Source organism: Bombyx mandarina, chromosome 19, assembly GCF_030267445.1.
Source record: "Bombyx mandarina strain Sakado chromosome 19, ASM3026744v2".
Taxonomy (NCBI): domain Eukaryota; kingdom Metazoa; phylum Arthropoda; class Insecta; order Lepidoptera; family Bombycidae; genus Bombyx; species Bombyx mandarina.
In genome coordinates this window covers 1,847,703-1,867,679 of record NC_143225.1, presented here as the reverse complement: position 1 = coordinate 1,867,679, position 19,977 = coordinate 1,847,703, and the positions used below count along the sequence as shown (strand labels likewise).

Genomic DNA, 19,977 nt, shown 5'->3' with positions numbered 1-19,977 from the left:
AAAAGAATGCCGGTCTGTGGGAGTTCATTATTTGTATGGCGAAAATCCAATATTTGATAGATGTACATACGGAATCCACACTGCGTTTAATATTTGGACCCTTACACAGAGGAAAGGTGGCGCCAGATAAACACCGCCAACCTGCTCATTTCTGTTCTGCCAAGCAGACTTACATTCCGGTCGATGTTCCGATGGACGGGTTAGCCGGAATACTGTAAATTAGAGATATCGATATGAACCGAAGATCGGGTTCAGTGGCGAGCTTTGGGGGAAGCCTATGTCTAGCAGTGGACTGCCGCAGGCTGATGATGATGATGAGAGATATCGACATCATGTCTTCAGCGGGGTGGCGGCATCCGCATTATCTCCCCAAACTCCGGCTACCGTCTAACACCCTGGAAATGGGCCCTGGTTTCCTCTATATGGTAAAGAATCTGCGCCATCCGCGTGGTATCGTCGGGAACTAGAATAGCCCACGTTCATCACTGGAAGTAGCATTTGTTCTTGTACAGAATCAACAGTGGATGAGTTCACGACGGCCAGCGCGGTGACGCAGCCGGCTCCCGAGGTAAGTAGCTACATTGTCTATACTAATATATAAATCTACAGTGGTTCTTACGGAAGTTCCGTTATAACTACTGAACCGTGCATCCGATTGACTTGAAACTTGGTATCCATGTCGAAAATACACATGTACTTAATCGATAGGCTAATATTTATATGAGTGTTGGACTCCCTAATAAGTAATAATATAGACAATAAATAATAATGTTTATTTTAAATGCGCAGTGAAGCGAGTACGGCTAGTAAATATATAAATAATAAGTAAATTTGTATCTGATATATACATAACATATATGCCGAGATTAGTTTGCTTAGTTCGAGTTTTTTTTTAACGTCTCGATTGCGTAAAAGTTTACTCAAAGGAAGTTGGAAAAGCGCTCCTAGCGGCACATGTAGAGAATCTGTTTGAGCTCCATACAAATCTGAGTTAACTTTTACGCGATCGAGAAGTTAAAAAAATCGCACTAAGCACATTAAATGAAATAGCTTTCATTGATGTATATTAAAGTTAAAATAATTCGATCGTAATTTTCTATCAATAAACTAGAAAATATTGAACGAAATAAAATATTTCATTTGCAATAAACGTAATGAGCGTTCAACTTTAGGATCGAGGGCGTTATTTTAAATCTAAAATCAACTGTTGGTACATATGAGATCGGAAGGAATAAATTTAACAATAAATAAATACAGAACCAAGCCGAAGAAGATTCAGAAGAGGAAGAAATCGAAGAAGAGATAGAAATAGAAGAGATCGAGGAGGAAGTGGAAGAGGAAGAGTTGGATGAAAACGAATTAGTTCCGGCGAAATTGGAGAATGGGCCAAAACATACCGAATAAAGATGTTGTAAGCGATGTTTATCTGGAATCCTTAAAGTCGTTTCTCTTTGCGATCTGATCATATTGGCTATGGTATTGCGATGATGCACAGATTAGCCAAATGGAGAAAGTTTATTGTTTTTAGTAAAAGCATCACGCCGTAAGGAACTATTTGTTGATTTACAAAAATGAAAAGAATGAAGCGGTTTTAAGGGTTGGAATTTTGTAAAATGTTCATAATTGAATAACAAATAAACAGTAATCTGTCTTCTTCTTTTATGTACAAATGTGACAAGCCAAAAAGCGACAGAGAATCCTGTCCAATACATTAGCTATGTTCTTGCTCTTCGTAATGCCTCTCTCAAAAAATAATAAAACATCCCTATGAATATTAATTTAAATAAAATTTTACTTGAGCTATATTATTTTCATTTCATTCTCAAATGTTTCGAAAAGAATTTAAGAACTGAATAGAAGATACATGCGTATATTGTGATAACATTAAAGTAACATTGATTATCTATGGTCTTTCTGTAGTCTCTAGTATTTCCATAAACAATTTAATTAATTATCGTGTGTGTGTGTGTGTACTTTTTATTTTCGATTTGAACGTATTTTTAGACGAAGATATTATAAGATTAAAATATATAAGATCAATTGTTTAACGGATAATAGTTTTATTGTAACAGTACCATTTTTTTATTCGTGCATAATATTCTAAAGAACAATGCTATGGGAATTTATTCGCATTATGGTTTCATATTTATTTTTAAATGTTGCAGATTGATTTTAATGGTTAAAATAATTTAAGCATTGATACGCATATATTGTTATGGGAAAGATGGTATTTGATGACGGAAAATAATGTTTTTTTTTTGAAATTCAACAAGTAACCTCCTTAAAACGTTTGTTCGATACTTTCGTGCCAAATTTACGCCATAAACAGATTTATCTCTCAAAAAATAAGCTCTAAATTTGCACATACCCATTAGATTCAATTTAGTATATTGTGATTATATCTGCGAGATGGGAAACTTAATAGTATGCCCAAAGAATATAGCGTGTACTCGTAACTACATAAAAGTTATGATTGTTTGTTTAAAAGTGGCACATCCGACGTTTTGCTATGCGAGTAGTATATTTGTCCAACTTTCAGTGTTGACCCGTTTTATTACTGAAAGTTTTGGCCCAAGGCGCAAGGTACCTTCTGTTTAAGTAGGTAATTAATAAGTAAAATTTTAAATTAAAACACATTATCGTACATTTAATGATCCTTTATCCATGTTTTACTCGATTTCTTCCAAACGTTTGGCCAAATTTTTATATTTCTATTCTTTGTTATGGAATTAATATTGTGGAACAGATGAAAGCTAGTTTTTGCGTCCATTTAAATTTAGATTAATAAAATGTCTCAATGTCAGAGAAATGTAATTTGATCGGTGTTCGAAGTGAAATATTAAATTTCATATAAATCTTTTGTATTTTTTTGGAAAGTTCTTGGTATGATTTGTATCTTTAGAAAAATTTCCTACGCGAAATTTGGACTTAAAAGACAAAAATTAAATAAAATTAATCGAAAACGTAGGTACATACCACAGCTCATAGATGTTTTTATTTTTTCACGTAAATAAAGGTAGGCACTTTTTTTAAACTAGTAGCCATTTCGCGCCAAAATCACTCGAAAGTTTTGATGGTTTTTTTATAAAAATAAAAAAGATGCGTCAATTTCATTTTGAATTTTTTTCTAATCAAATAGAGAATAGTTTTTGGCAAAAATATTCAATCTTTATTCTCAACTCTGCAGATATAAAAAGACAATTAAATATGAATGGTATAAGTAAATAAAATTGTTTCCGTTGTGACATAAATCTCGTATTCTTAAGAACGTCATTTATGGAACTCCTGAATTGCTTCAGTTTAACGATCAAGAGAATCCCTTCGAGTCGTTTAAAGATAACACACTACCTACAAGGTTAGCATAACTGCGCGCATAGATTATACCATTCACGCAACAACAAAAAAATTTGCTTTCCCCGAATGTCTCTGTAAAAGGCTTCTTAATTCATTCGTAGTTTGATTGCATTTAAGTTATTAATCGTTACACATTTACGAGATTGTTGCTGAGGTAATTGTTGACGAGTGTTTTTATTATTTTGTCATTTCCGATTTTTTATTTTCTTATTATAGATTTATCAAAACGAAAGTTTATTCAATCACCATCCGTTCTGTGAGTTAAAAGCACTTAAACATCCCAGTACTAAATTTTAAGGAGGATATTATTAAATCTGAAAATTTAAAGCTTACGCGCCAAGCTGCCGAGAACCTTTCCGCTTTTTATTATTTATAATGCATCTATTAACACATATATTTATAGAACACACGAAACATTTTAAAATTATCACGATTCACAGCCTAGAGTAATTTCAAATGGACACAATATCTAATGTCCGACTTTTATGGAATTTATTTCAATGAAAAAATAAATTAAGTACATACCTAACGGTGTTTTAATTTACATATCCGTTAATGACCACTATCCAGGATTTGAACACATTATAAACTGTATTTGAGTTTGTATATCCATGTCTTACTTAAAAGCGAACATTTTACATATTTTTATATTTTTTGTAAAAATTAACGTAAAAAAGGAAACTGGAATCAGTGAAATATAATGTCTCTAGAATAAAGAAGATCAGATTCGATTTTCTGCTTCTAAAATCGAGACTCATTAACAAGCAATCTAAAGCAAAGGGTTAAATCGCGTCCCGCCGCACCATGGGTCATTGACCATGGGCGTTGGCCGTTGTAATTGTTAAATTCGTATACGGTAAAAAACAATTTAATATTTATCGCCATGTTTGTAAGTAACTCTGATGACGGTTTTCGGTTTCCCATATACATTATTCATACCAGTAAATGTGTACACTCACTATATTATCATATCATTCCTTTAATAATTCATTCAAGGGTTTTTGTTAAAACATTTATTTTTGTTAACGCTTACGTTTTTGTTTTTAGTTGTTAAGTTAATAAATAATGTGGAATTAATCAGTGTTTCATTTATATAATTTTTCTTCTTATTACAATCAACGAAGAACAAATTCAGTTCTGCATTATTTAGTGCGTGATTACATTCTGCTCCTGTGGTGGTCGGACCCATTTTTCAAAATAAACAGTATCATTTGATAAAGATGGTAGGTATAATCTGAAGTGATTTCGCAGACCACTCCTGGTGTATTGTAAGATTGTGTGATGCCACTATCCTGTATATTTCAGCCGTGAAGTCTATCCGTTCTGACTGGCAAAGGACACACCCTCTATGCAATAATTAGGATGTAGATTTTAATGAGTGATGACTTTCACGATATAACATCTATGGGTTGCAGATCTTCACTCTTAGGGGATTCTGAACAATTCAAATCCAGAGCCAAAAATTTGTGAATGAACTCCCCATTTTTTCGGCTTTATTTTGGTCTGCCCTTTATCCTTCAAAAATTTCCTTCAAAAGGATTGTTTATATATGGAATCTAGTAGCTGCTTAAAATTGATTTACCTCCACCACTACCTTTATAATTTGCGTAATTACTGGTGGCAGGACCTCTTGTGAGTCCGCGCGGATAGGTACCATCACTCTGCCTATTTCTGCCGTGAAGCAGTAATGCGTTTCGGTTTGAAGGGTGGGGCAGTCGTTTTAACTATAGTGAGATACTTAGAACTTATATCTCAAGGTGGGTAGCGCATTTACGTTGTTGGTGTCTATGGGCTCCAGTAACCACTTAACACTAGGTGGGCTTTGAGCTCGTCCACCCATCTAAGCAATAAAAAAAACACCTCAATATAAAATGAACATGTTAATAATTCTAATTGAATAAATATTTATAAAAAAAAATTTAATTTATTCTATCGTTATTTATTGAGCAGATTTTTTTTGTGTCAAAAACCAGACACTCTTTGGATTGTTGATTTTCTAGTAAGTAAGTATAAACCACTGAGGATGCTAATAATTCCATTTCCATCTAAATGAACTAGTTTTTATTAAAAAAATCCATTAATTTTTAAAATTTTTAGTTGTAACTCTTAACAGATAAATTATTTTCAAAGTTTATTTACATTTTCTACATGATTTTCTATTGCTTGGAACCTGAAAATAAAATAAAATATAATTAGTTACACATTTTTTAACTTTTATTATGTTTTTCATTCTAATGAGTTGTTTTTTATTTATTGGTTAGGCATCTGAACAGTATCATGGCTTGTCTAGTGTTAAATGGTTATCAAAGCCCATCGACATCGGCAATGTTAATGTCACTTTAGAAATCATTATGGTTATTTGTGATTCATACCTAAATTCTCGTTTAGTATGTGTTGTGTGTAAAGTAGATAGTTATGATTAGATTGCAGAATTGACAAGAAGAGTCACGCATCATTACTCGTAAATTCATAAAAATATATCAATACACGACTAGATTGTTTATAGTTGATTTTACTCAAAATAGCAAACGTGAATCTTATACTTTGAATCATCATCATCATCCACCATTCTTTCCTATTAGCATATCATACTTTTCGAATGAAATTTTTCCATTTACATCGGTCTTGGGCAGTCTGTTCTAGCTCCTGCCACGTCACGCCCATGACGCTAACTCCTTTACTACTTGATTTTTTTTATTTTTTTTTATTACCTTTGTAGGCAGGCGAGTACGGCCCACCTGATGGTAAGTGGTTACCGTCGCCCATGGACTTCAGCAATGCCAGGAGCAGAGCCAAGCCACTGCCTACTGCCTAATACTCTCCACAAGCTTCATTTGAAGAAGGACATGTCATAGCGTTCGGGAAACACCGTGGAGGGAAGCTCATTCCATAGCCGGATGGTATGTGGCAAAAAAGACCTCTGGAAACGCACTGTGGATGACCGCAGTGGCTCCAGGTAGTATGGATGAACTCTACTCCGGTGGCGGGCGGTGCGATGGTAAAAACGAGACGTTGGTATCATCTTGAACAATTCCTCGAGCACTCCCCATGGAACATGCGGTACAAAATACAGAGGGAACCAAAGTCTCTCCGCAGACCCAGAGGCTCCAAGTGATCCGTGAGAATGGGATTATCGACAATCCGAACGGCTCTCTTCTGTATGGAGTCAAATGGAAGAAGCTGGTATTTTGATACTTTAAGTAATAAAATAAAATTCAGAAACTAGATAAAAGTTGCTATTAAGTTAAACCCCTCATTCAACAAAAAAAACTTCTCTTATAACGTGTGAAATCATAAACATTGATAACTATGTTAATAAAATAATTTAAGTATCAAACCTGTAATATTTTGCATTTTTTAACAACATTATCAACAGATATCTATTTAAAATATTTTAATTGATGAACAATGCTGATATTTTTACTAGCTTACCGTCTGTCCATCCCTTTAATTCTTCAATATCTTTGAGAAGAGTCCAGTCATGTTTAACTGATTTGATTGTTTTAGTTGATTGTGCCGCATCTGGGAAAAAGGTCCAGCCTTCATCGATGCCTGTCTTCTTTACCACAGCTATTGCGCCTAGTACCACGGCGGCAGGCACCGCGATAATCCCCTTTTTCATCCAAGCACTAAACACAAAGCCAGATGTGGCACCACCCAAGAAGTAATTGAGTTTATCGTTTTTCCCACGAATATTTTGGGCAACGTTGGTAGTGAACGTGAAGGCAGCTGCCATACCCACTAGAGGGCCTACAATATAGCCCATTCGACCGATTGTATTGACAAAACCTTTTGGATGAGAGAACATAAGCACATCAAAAGAAGCACCAGCAAGACCGGCTACTGCAGCATATTTACTGGTTACAAATGTCTTCATGAATATGTCTTGGCCCTCAGGCGTATCGTAGTATTTGTAATTTAATAGTTTATTCATTTTTTTGTGATTGTAGAATAATAGGAGTTACACAACACGAATTATTCCTGGCTTTAAAGATGTCAAATTTTGTAATATCTGTCAATTTGACAGTAGTTCCATTTTCAACTACACAAGCAAAGGTATCATACCATACAGCGTATTTTTTTATATTATATTATATTCTTTTAGGTAGAAAGTAATTTATACTAAAGTATTATTTGGAGGAAGTTTGGTAAAGTTGATTTGCTTATGACTGTAATTGGGATGAAACTAAATGAAACGAGATGAGATGGCTTAAAATAAACTTTCAGTAAAACGGTGGTTAATACGAGACGGCTTAAAATAAACTTTCAGTAAAACGGTGGTTAATAATTACTGAGGCCACAGTGAATTTTTCAAAAAAAACCGAGAATCGAGATACCACACTCAGCATCTTTGTTAAAATTTCTGCACGATGCTACCAAAGCACTGGCAGTTTTGATATTCCGGTAAATAGGTTACTTATTGGATGGTTCATATCGCAGTGTTACTACTTTGTGCTTAGTGCTGCCAATGTATATACATATTATGTTTCTTAAATAGAGGCGCCATGGTGGCCACCCTTACTAACTGTACGGTAGTAACACGCGCTTACTAACTGTAAGGTAGATTTTTTTAAATTACAATTTTAAGGCTTGAGGCACTTTCTTAGTTAAGGAAAATTTTCATTACTTACTTTTCAATCTAAATGTTTACCATAGTTTCATTTTAAAAATAAATATTTTTGCCATCTTCACTAGGAGGGATGATCTACAGCGGTCCAATGCGATACTTCAACTAGATTATCCAATTCTCTAAATGCATTAAAATAATGTGATGCATATTTAATGATTTTGAAAACAAATATTATAAACTTTGTACACGTACTACGTACGTACGTACGTATTTGGTCAATTCATTTTTATCGAGCCTGGCAGCCCTGTTTAGACAAGAATGGTATCGTTTCTGAAACCGATTGCCATATTGAATAAGTTTATTGCTAGGACAGACAGCTCTGGTATATATTAAGTGTATAATCTATGGGTATATATTAAGTGTATAATCTATGGCTCTGGTTACTTGTCCGTCATTGTCATGTCAAACTAGTGAAAATGGCGGCGGACGGTGACGAAGTGATTAGTGATCAAGAAAAAGTTAGAATCGTTTCAGATTTCATTTTGCATTCGCCGCCAGGGGAATTTAACGAAGTTTTCAATGATGTGAGGGTGTTGCTGAATAACGATACCTTGCTCAAGGAAGGTGCTAGTGGAGCCTTCGCTCAATACAACAAGGATCAACTCACGCCCGTACGTCTCGAAGGCTCCGAGCTGTATACACTCATCACCGACCACAACGAACTTGGTGGCGGAAGGTTTTTCGATCCTCGCTCCAAGTGTTCTTTCAGGTATGACCATCTACGCAAAGAAGCGTCCGAGTATGAACCCTACGAGCCCGATCGAGCGGCTGAGCCTTGGCGGGCGGCACTTGATGAGGAGCTAACGGCGTACGTGGCTGCACACTACAAGCATGGTGCTAGTTTAGTGGTGGGTCGCACAGTCGACCCTGGTACGGTACAGCTGGTCGCCTGTATCGAAGATCACCAGTTTCAACCCAAGAACTATTGGAACGGTCGGTGGCGTTCGGTGTGGTCTTTGACGGTCGGCGGGCCTGCCACAGAGTTACGTGGAACTCTACGTGTTCAAGTTCATTATTATGAGGATGGTAATGTACAACTTGTGAGCTCAAAGGAAATTAAGGCTCCTCTGGTGGCTAGCGGTGAAGTCGCCACTGCTAAAGAGTTCGTGCGGCTTGTCTCTGATGCAGAAAATACGTATCAAACTGCCATTTCAGACAATTACAAGACCATGAGCGACACAACGTTCAAAGCACTGAGACGACAACTACCTGTGACCCGCAGCAAGATTGACTGGGCTCGTCTTGTTTCTTACACGATCGGTAAGGAGCTCAAGAGCCAATGATGTCTCGCCGCTGCGCTATGAGCCGCAGCGCCGCTCCACACCTTTGTACATAATATTCATGTAAGAGAAAATCTAATTCAAAAAATTATGAGCTCTAGACAGTGATATGTTGCACCCCTGTGAACATTTTCTCATGAATATTTTGACAAATTAATAATGTGATTGTTAAATTACTTAAAATTCATAAAACTCAGTCCATGTTTTGTTTGAGTATTATGAAGGATATAAAAGCTAAGTCTTCTAATTTGATTGATTCAATAAGTGTTGTCCATTATCTTCATTAGGGATGAGATTATACAGATGACAGTTGTACTTAGGTGTGGACTCCTCTCTAGGTCTGTAGATATTCTGATCAAGACATCAAATATAATTCGTAATTAATTTATTAGCTTCTTGAGAATGGCAAATTGTTGTGTGAGCAATATGCTTAAAATCATGGTGTTGCTTTAAAAAAATGGTATATTTTAAAATGCGTGTCAATTATAAAATGTCTTGAGAAAAGTAGAACATCAAATTGTTTAATGATTGAAATTATTTTCACATGTTTCTCAGCCTATTATTTGTTATCAGTATTATTCATATATTGCTTGCATGACAAATGTATGTGAAAATTACAGGTGATGTTGTTGAGGAAGTTCTTTGAATGGTGCATTTAAAACATAGTTAATTTTTTAACAAATTGTCCACGTAGCTTTAAATGCAACTTTTACGTAAACAGATCACATTATAGTAAATATTTTTCCATCTTCAAATAAATATGCGAAGTATTGCTCAAACTTTGCTATTTCAAATGAATTGGTAAGATTTAAAAAATATTGTCCATATTATGGCTTTGAGAGTTTGAAAGCATACTTTTATATGATATAATGTGTAACAACTATATTACGCCGATAAGGTTTATTTTGTAATTAATATGATTATTTTAAAAATGATGAATGTACACTAAAATTTAACTATTCTGTGTAATGTACAATTGAATTCATTTGAATAAAAATATATATTAAAATGTTGCTAATATTTGGGTTTTTTTTTATGAATTTTTATGGAACATGTTGGGATACAAGGACATTCACCTATTTTTAAAAATACTTTGATCTTTATCCTAACTTCAAATAGATACTATAATTTCATTATTTAAATCCAGTTAATAATAATAATATATAAAATGTGAGTTTTTAGATTTTCTCTAAATGCTGTGGTGATTTAATCATAAAAGTCATGTCTTAAAAAACTATATTATAATTTAGTTAACTATATATTATAATTTAGTTAAAGAGGATATCGAAACTTAGAATATAGTTGCAGACACGGATAAAATCATAAAATATCTGCACAAGTGTAAAACATGATGTAAAAGTGTACCTATTTAGAATGATTTCCAATCGAGATGGTACTCTACACAACGGATGACTAAAAAAAGTCTAGTGCACATAATAATATTATCGTCTTCTAGCATTAAAATTGTATAATCTCAAAACTTACTAATTTTACAGGAGAGTGTTTTAAAGGTTTAACATAAAACTTTTTAAATATTAATCATATTTAAAACCACTATTTTTAATTTTTTACACTGTTTGTACTTTGTACACTTTTAATGCGAAAAGGCCAATTATATCGTTCTGAGAAATACTTAAATACGTCTAAAATGATATGGAAATTTTTAAACAGCCTTCACTTCACAGAAGTTGTAAAGGTCATTGAACTTTCAACTATTTCAATGTGAATATTAAAAATATTTTTTTATGGGATGTCCTTATAAAGTATATAAAGATTTTACTTAAAAAAAATAGGTACTACACTGCCTTACGTTTACCAAAATAGAATTCATATGCCAAAAAAATCATGAAAATATGAACGGTAGTGGTATTTGGTGATAGGTAATGATAAAAGCTGTTAGTGAGTCATTGGGCTTGGCGAGCACCTATCTTGGCGCGCGGCGGTGACTTTAGTTACGCTACAATGTGCGTGTCTAAGATATGAATACATTTTGGCTTGCAAGATTTGACGTAACTGGACCAAAATACGAAAATAGGTCGATTCGTTTTCGCCATATATTTATTAGTATTTATTATATAATTCTGAGAATTCATCTTTGTGGCCATGGCGTTGGACTTCTGTATCTTTAACATACGAGGCTCTATCTTCATGCATGCGATGAAAACTAGGCTCTAGAAGAGAATCGAGGTAGACAACTCTTCTTGAGAAAAAACAAATAGTAGGTAATGCAGACAATAGGAATAAATTAATATTGAATTTGGAATCTTGTATCCGAAACGCGTGTTAAAACTTTCCATAAACAGGTCCCGCAACTAGTTTTGATATAACTTGTTTTGCAAAACTCATTGGTATTATAAATTTTAATGGTAAAGATCGGTCAATGGACGGTCTTAGCCCGCTGGATTTCACGTCGGATCTTCTCAGTCTTGCTAGGGCCAGTGTTAGCAACACTTCCGGCTTGACCTCGTGAGCTCACCTACACAAGGAAAGCTGAAATAGCCTCTCAAGGCTATCAGCATAAGTAGGAAAAAAAATTATGGACGGTCTAGAAAATAGATTTAATTCGTAGTGCCCTCTAGTGTGGCAGAACAGATCTCGATTTACGGCCAAAGTGTAGTTATTATGACACAAATATATAGAATAGTATACATATTTAAAACTAATAAGTGTGTAACTTTGTAAGAATTTGTTTGTGATAGGGTATCTTGTGAGTCCTTAAGGATAGGTAGGTACCACCACCCTGCCTATTTCTGCCGTGAAGCAGTAATGCAGTTTGGTTTGAAGGGTGGGGCAGCCGTTGTACTCTAAAAACTGAGACCTTAGAACTCAATTAAAATTAAAATTAAAACTCTATCAAAAAAAAAAAAAACTCACATCTGAAGGCAGGTGGCGGCATTTACGTTGTAGATGTCTATGGGTTCCGGTAACCACTTAACACAAGGTGGGCCGTGAGTTCGTCCACCCATCTTAGCAATAAAATAAAAATGTTTAATACATTCCGTTTTTGTATTACATAAAATGTTTTGAAATAGGAAGTTCGGGTCAGATAAGAGCATCCTCTGTGTTTATCCATTCTTATTATTAGATGTGTGTTTAAAGGGAAATTCGTATAACCATAATTGTTGTGCAATGAAATAAATATGCGACGTATTATTTGGTGTTTTGGGCCGGTGTAGGTATCATAGTGCCTCGGTGTGTTGCCGTCGGAGGACAGAATCTATGCCGGACCTGGGTCAACAGTACTGAGCGGTTACTGTCGCAAACTTTTTTTATTGCCCTAGTACGCAGACGAGCGTACGGCCTGATAGTGAGTGGTTACCATCGTCCATGGACATCACCAATGCCAGGAACAGAGCCAAGCCGCTGCCTACCGCTCAAAACAATAGAGCGGGCACCTTCAATCCTGAGATAGCGAGTGTAAGTACTAGACTGTCAAACAAAGTCTCACCCGTTCGCGCGAAGCCGGTATAGCTAGCTCCTTGCTATCGGTGAATATGTAAGACAAAAAAATATGATCAGGGCCATTTAGCAGTAGGTTAATATATGGTTATTTAAAAGTTTTGCTATCAATAATTAGGGAGACTAGCAGAAGTATAAGTAAGTATACTAATGGAAGTGTGAAGCCCCGGTAATCAACAAATTAAAGAGCGGACGGTTAGCGTGGTATGGACATGTGATGCGTGGAGAGAAGATGTATGTGACTAGGAGATGTATGGAAATGATAGGGCAAGGTAGAGGCGGAAGAGGTCGACCAAAGAAGACAGAGTGTGTGAATGACGATATGAGAGAGAGGAGTAAGTGTTGAGATAACGGCTGATAGAAGAGAATGGAAGAGAAAAATTAGGTGTGCCGACCCCACCTACTGGGATAAGGTGGAGAAAAAGAAGAAGAGAATTAGGGAGACTAGCTTCAGAGGACTCTCTAATTCCTGAACTTAAGTTTAAAATTTCTCTTCATGTCATAGGCAGACAAGCGTCATGGTACACTTTCCCTATTATCGGATTCTATAGACCAGTGGTCGTCACACTTTTCTGGTCAAGGACTACATAGGACAATGTGAGGTATCACTGCGGGCCATACATTTTTGGACTGTTTAGTTGACCACCAGTCAATTGACATATTTAATATCAAGTGTCAAAAGGCGATTGTTCCTAAAATAAATCAATTATAATTATTATTTATGCAACGTGGGTAGCTTATTAATTAGAAATGGGCGTGAAAACATATCTGTAATGAAAAAGATAGTAAATATCAGTATTTTTTATTTCTATTAAAATTGTTTGCTCGCCCCCGGCCCGCAGTTTGACAACCAAGGCCATAGACAATAGCATGAAGCTCGCCGCCTTTCTGAGTGCTCTGAGAACTTGTTTGAAATAACTCAGTCAGCTTATTTTTCCCAATGCATTATCACCCTCCAACGTTGCACAATCTCAGTACGTTTTGACAAAAAATTTACCGCTGACGACACGGCTCTGGAATGCCATGTTGTTTTCTGAGAACTAATATGTTCTTCTACAAAAAACGTGATTTGAGTAGCGTTCTTAGTGGTGGGCAGCGCGTTCTCGCTTGCATTGCTGATGTCCTCTATTCATCCATCAGAGCTGTATACTCGTCCAAGTTCCAAGGTAATATAATGAAGTCTTAAAATTACAAAACGTGGCAGTCACGTGTCAACATTGCTTTGCCTAGGCTTCCGTAGGTTAAAAAAAAACAACACAATTTTAGTAAAAATTTTTTATTCACAGCCTATATATTATATTTTTCTTTTTAAATTGCAATGAAAATAAATACGTCCTTATTAAGTAATCGGTTTAAATAAGTGTAAAATTATAGTTAAGTTGTTTTCCATCTATCCTTATTGGAACTTAAGGATAAATTTTTTGGAGTTATCGACAGTGCGACGACCGCACGATAAGTCGGACATGAAGTTAGTAGCATTTAGATACGTCACGAGTTTATTGCTTTAATTAAACACGTTTTCAATCATTGACGCATAGAGTAAGATTATATATAACCTAACATTATATTATAACACTATATAACATAACACCGCTTCGTAAATCGATATAAGGGTCGTGCCGAAATATACTTTATGTTGATTTTATTTAAACCTACCCACTCCGTGTAAATAAATATTAAGGATTTTTTAGTTCATCATATCGATGGATGAAAGCTTGTATTGTTTAAGCGACATTTTTGCAACTTTACAGGAGAGCCATTTAAAGTTTAAAGTTTGGAAAATAATATCGTAGCAAAAAAGTTCTCCACGTATTTGAGTGGGGTAAATTTAATTGAAGTTCAATTATGAACGAATTGTTAATGCTAATCTATACATATAAATAAAATTGGAGTGTCTGTTTGTAATATTGAAATAACCGCTTTTTACTACATGCATATTATTATGAATATATTTATAATTATATACCGTACATACACCAAAATAACATTTTTTACAATTTTGGTCCGTCTGTTTGTTCCGGCTAATCTGTGGAACGGCTGGACCTATTTTGACGAGATTTTCACTGATAGGTAGCTGATGATATAAGGAGTAACTTTTTTCAGACTGGCTTTGCCCCGTGGCGTCACCCGCGGTACGACAATAACCGCGGGACTCAGCTATCAGTAATAAAATTTAATGTTTCCGAAGCGAAGCGTGGGGGTCGCTAGTATATAAATAAAACTAATCTATAATTACAAAGATAAATGTCGCTTATTAAGCGAAATGTCGCTTAAATCAAATAGCTTTTCAGCTTATTTATTATCTATGTATTTATTAATAGTATTAAAAACTAAATAAATGCGAATAGAGGTTTCTGTGTATACAATGTCGTTGTCGAGCCTAGCTAACCGACAATCACTAGGTCTAGTCCGAATCAATCTTATACTATAGTGTAATTTTTTAAAAATCGTTATCGCTAGTAAATTGTGCGCTGATCGTCAGTTTGTATTAAGCTAATCGCAACTACGGTGCATAGAGAGAAAATGTCACCAACTTTTTATTTTTTATTTTTCTAGACCGTTTTTATTTTTATTTTATCGTGAATCTTTAACATGAAATTAATATTACTTTTACATTAATGTACGTAAATGATTCGAAATGTCGTAAAATAAATACAATGTCAAAAAAAATTCGAGATTAATCCGTACAAGTAGTTTTTAATAATAATTATATTCTTGGATTTTATCAAAGCCCGTTTGCCTAAACGAATTGACAATATATATTATATAGATAACTCAAATGCTAAATCTATTCATGTGTGTGTGTGTGGTTGAAATACGTTATAATAAATAAATAGATAAACTAAATGTTAAATCTATTATGTGTGGGTGTTTATTGGCTACTTTTAGGATTAGTTACTGAAGCTCTTAAAACCTCAAAATAAATAATACCGCCTCTTTGAGTCATTACGAAAATGCAATCATAATTATGTATCTATAGGTTGTCCTCCGCTCCGCCGATGCCGGTCCCAAGCCCGGATGCAAAAGGAGGAGGGTTAGTCTGGAGATGACATAACCAACTGTAAAAAGTCAACGCCGAACATCGGGCGGCGGTTAAGTAACCCGACTCGAAGGCTTTTAGTGACCTTGAGGAATTAAATCCCCTCTAAAAGACTAACGTGGAAGGACTTGGGAACCCACCACGAACTTCTCCCAAGAAAACCTCATGATGTCGACAGATATATTAATTGATGTTCTGTCATGCGACCCGACTGACCACCGGCGCCACCCGCTACCCGGGGCGAGTGGTGTGAAATTGGCTACCGAAGCTTCCCATGAAGTAACTCGTCAGGTTTCAGAAGGAAGGATTGTTACTGGCGACTCCAAGACCATCTCAATACGCAAACAACAGCGCATTGGCACGTGGAATGTGAATGGGCTTCTTCAAGCGGGAAAACTATCCATCGTCGAAAAAGAAATGGAAAATCACAACTTGTCAATTCTGGGCATCTGCGAGACACATATGAGAAACAATGGCCATTTTAAAACATCTACTGGAAATACTGTGTACTTCTCAGGTAATGAAAATTCAAGCAGAAATGGAGTTGCAATTGTGCTGCCACCCTACCTGAACCAATACGTCCTCGGATACCATCCGATATCTGATAGAATACTGACTTTGAAACTCAACACAAAACCATGCATAACAAATGTCATACAAATATATGCCCCAACAGCCCAGGCCAAGGACGAGGATATCGACGACTTCTATAATTCACTAGACGCGACACTCGGATCAATACCCAATCGAGAGATAACCTTTATTCTTGGGGACTGGAATGCAAAAGTCGGTGAAACGACAGCGGATGGACACATAAGACGCACTGTAGGAAATTTTGGCTTGGGCAAACGAAATGACCGTGGAGAACGATTTTTAGAATTTTGCGTGGAAAAAGATCTCACGGTTCTCAATACCTGCTTTCAACATCATGCGAGGCGACTGTATACATGGAAATCACCAGGTGACAGATTCAGGAACCAGATTGACTACATATTGATCAACTCTCGCTGGAGGTCCACCGTATCAAATGTCAAGACCTATCCTGGGGCGGACTGTGGTTCAGACCATGTGCTCCTGGTTGCAAACTTCCGCCTGCGCCTCAAAGCGCAAAAACGTAGATCCTCGAGACGTCTGCAATTTATAGACCCGGACAAGCAAGATAGCTTCCGCAATGCTCTCGACAAACAGCTTTTAGGTACAACACCACCAGCCAGTGAGTCTGCCGAAGGGCTGTGGCAGCGGCTGAAATCATCTATTGCATCGGCCGTCTCAGAAACAGTGCCTAAACAAGCAAAACAAAAAAGATCTATGTGGATTTCAAACGATACACGGGAATTGATTGAACGCAGAAAGAACTTACAAGGATCAGATAAAATTGAAAACTACAGTGCACTCAGTAAAGACATAAAACAACGCTGCCGACGTGACAAGAATTTTTTCATTGAAAATATTTGTAAAGAAATTGAGTCGCACTCCCTAAAGTTACAGTCCTCTGATTTATTTAAGAAAGTTCGTCTGCTGTCGAAGAAATTCAAAGCAAAGACCTGGGTTATCGGCGACGAGGATGGCGACCCCATCACTGACCTTCAGCTGATCACAGAAAGATGGCGTCGTTATTGTGAAAGCCTTTACAAGAACCCCACTAATGACACCACTTGTAGTCCGGATTTTGTTTGGGCTGATATAGTTCAAGAACCATCCATATTGCATTCGGAAATTAAGGCGGCCTTGACAAAACTAAAGGATAATAAAGCGCCAGGACATGATAACATCACAGCAGAGACTCTTAAAGCACTCAGCAACGCAGGAATAGATGTACTGCATAAAATCTGCAATCATATCTGGCAGAATGGTGAATGGCCGGATGATTGGAGGAGCTCCATAATACTGCCTCTACACAAAAAAGGATCCACGAAAGACTGTAACAACTATCGGACCCTTGCTCTTATCTCACATGCAAGTAAAATCCTGCTGCATATTATCAATTCCAGAATCCGACACTTTCTGGATTGGCAAATCCCTCAGGAACAGGCTGGTTTTGTCAAAGGCAGAGGTACTCGTGAGCAGATCCTAAACATCCGACAATTAATAGAAAGATGCTACGAATTCGATACACCTGTTATCCTGTGCTTCGTTGACTACAGCAAGGCGTTTGACTGCGTTGACTGGAACTGCTTATGGCGGGTCCTTCAGGAACTCGGAGTACCCATGCACCTCATAGCTCTTCTCCAATCCCTTTACTATGGCAGTCAGGGCACTGTAAGGGTCGACAACACTACGTCAAACCCGTTTAATTTCAGAAGAGGAGTTCGCCAGGGGTGTATTCTGTCACCCATTCTATTTAATATATACGGCGAATACATCATGCGCAAGACCCTAGAAAACTGGGATGGAGGCATAACCATAGGTGGTGTCAAAGTGACGAACCTGCGCTACGCAGATGACACCACTCTGCTTGCCACAACAGAAGCAGAGATGACAGAGCTTCTGAACAGGATGGAGCAGATAGGGTTGGAGATGGGACTCGCCATCAACAGATCCAAAACTAAGATCATGGTCGTTGATCGCACAAAAAAGTTGGAGCTTAGTGGAACACTAAACCTTGAGCTTGTTGACAACTTTATTTACCTAGGCTCCAACATTAACAACACTGGATCCAGCGAACTTGAAGTACGACGGCGTATTGGAATGGCAAAGGGAGCCATGACCCAGCTCGGTAAAATCTGGAAGGACCATAACATTACCCAGAAAACAAAGACAAAACTGGTGCTCACTTTGGTCTTTTCCATTTTTATATACGGAGCGGAGACCTGGACCCTTAAAGCAGCTGATCGCAAACGCGTGGATGCTTTTGAGATGTGGTGCTGGAGAAGAATGCTCCGGATACCTTGGACAGCGAAGAGAAGCAATCAGTCTATCTTAGATCAACTGCAGATCAAGACTAGACTGTCCACACTCTGCCTTCGCCGCGCACTCGAGTACTTCGGTCATATTGCTCGGAAAACACCGGATAGCTTAGAAAGACTATTCGTGACAGGGAAGATCGAGGGAAAGAGACCGCGCGGGCGCAGTCCGACAAGGTGGTTCGACCAAATCCGCACCACACTAGAGATCCCATTCCACGACGCCCTTCATGCGGCCAATGATCGGAGGCGCTGGCGGGACATCACAAGGAGTAAAATCATGTCGAATTATAATGGTCACGACCCTCAGCAGTGAGGAAACGACGCGAGGAGGAGGAGGTTGTCCTACTTATGATCTTCGGTAGACATAAGGATGATCATATCCATCCGTGTGACAGGAAAAAGTAGGTAGAAATAGCAAAGAAGGTTCCACTACCAAGGACTCTAACACTAGCGAAATGTTACCAACATCCAATTATTTTACACTTAGTCTTTTAATATTCAATAACTATAAATAGATTAATATAAATACTACAGTCTTAAAATCTTTAAGTAAGTCCAATAATTTTAGTTCAATTTCAATTAGAGCCGTAATTTTGTCTTTTTAAATGTCTAGAATTACTATTAAGGTAGTATTCTCTTCTTTCTATGCTTTGGGGTGAATTAAAATTATTTGTTGGCAACACAAAGTTTTGTGGTGGCAGCACTATCGTTGGCACCGGCCCTTCCACACCGGAGGGTACATCTAAATCTTTTTCGCTGTCAATTACATGGAATTGCGATAAATTCGGATTGTCAACCGAAGTTGCCATGTCACTTCCAATATCACTGTCAATATTACTTTCCTTTACTGTATATTTTGAGTTATTATTTTTCTTGATATGAGTATCAAAATGTCCAATGCTCCTATTCAACATGGATATACCTTTAATCAACTCTGAAGCGGCCAATTTGTGATCTACAAACGTCTTACTGTCATTAAAATTACCGCTACAATTAATTTTGAAATTATCTATTTTACTACTATTCGGTACGGACTCGAAATTACTGGCAACACTATCGCTTACGTCATCAGTTCTCTTGACGAGGTTCTCGTAGACGTAGAGCGGGTCATCGAGCGGGATCCCGTCGGGGATGTCCTCGAAGCTGTACTCGTCGGTGATGAGGATCTCGCTCCCCGGAGACTTGGCCTTGGTGAACAGGTTGTCCGAATTGTGGTAGTCGTTCGTCTCCGGGGAGACCGGCGGCGGACAGTCTTCGGGTATTGTGAACATCTACAGAACGAACTTGGTTTAAAACGTGTTTTTGTTA

At 36.9% G+C, this 19,977-nt stretch overlaps 4 protein-coding genes across 13 annotated transcripts in view; 2 read left to right on the top strand and 2 right to left on the bottom strand.

The window, feature by feature from the left end:
* The window catches only part of RIC-3 (RIC3 acetylcholine receptor chaperone), a 36,673-nt gene extending 32,242 nt beyond the window's left edge, over window positions 1–4,431 (top strand). For all 10 annotated transcript variants that reach the window (XM_089735207.1, XM_089735206.1, XM_028176479.2 and 7 more), the window contains 2 exons: window positions 513–568; window positions 1,258–4,431. In XM_089735207.1, the coding sequence (XP_089591333.1) occupies window positions 513–568; window positions 1,258–1,404 (203 nt within the window). In that variant the 3' untranslated portion in view covers window positions 1,405–4,431. The remainder of the gene's footprint in view (window positions 1–512; window positions 569–1,257) is intronic.
* A 967-nt stretch (window positions 4,432–5,398) lies between these two features.
* ND-B14.7 (NADH dehydrogenase (ubiquinone) B14.7 subunit) lies at window positions 5,399–7,366 on the bottom strand. The gene is made up of 2 exons (XM_028176525.2): window positions 6,787–7,366; window positions 5,399–5,524 (listed from the first exon to the last, which is right to left on the bottom strand). Exons 1-2 carry the CDS (start codon window positions 7,286–7,288, stop codon window positions 5,511–5,513), a joined length of 516 nt encoding a protein of 171 aa, XP_028032326.2. The 5' UTR covers window positions 7,289–7,366; the 3' UTR covers window positions 5,399–5,510.
* A 943-nt stretch (window positions 7,367–8,309) lies between these two features.
* cpa (F-actin-capping protein subunit alpha) lies at window positions 8,310–10,282 on the top strand. The gene has a single exon (XM_028176541.2). The coding sequence runs from the start codon at window positions 8,401–8,403 to the stop codon at window positions 9,265–9,267; it is 867 nt and encodes a 288-aa protein (XP_028032342.2). The 5' UTR covers window positions 8,310–8,400; the 3' UTR covers window positions 9,268–10,282.
* Window positions 10,283–13,983: 3,701 nt separating this feature from the next.
* LOC114244630 (alpha-2-macroglobulin-like protein 1) overlaps window positions 13,984–19,977 on the bottom strand; it is a 43,090-nt gene continuing 37,096 nt past the window's right edge. The window contains exon 28 of the mRNA XM_089735204.1: window positions 13,984–19,940. Coding sequence (XP_089591330.1) covers window positions 19,245–19,940 — 696 coding nt within the window. The 3' untranslated portion in view covers window positions 13,984–19,244. The remainder of the gene's footprint in view (window positions 19,941–19,977) is intronic.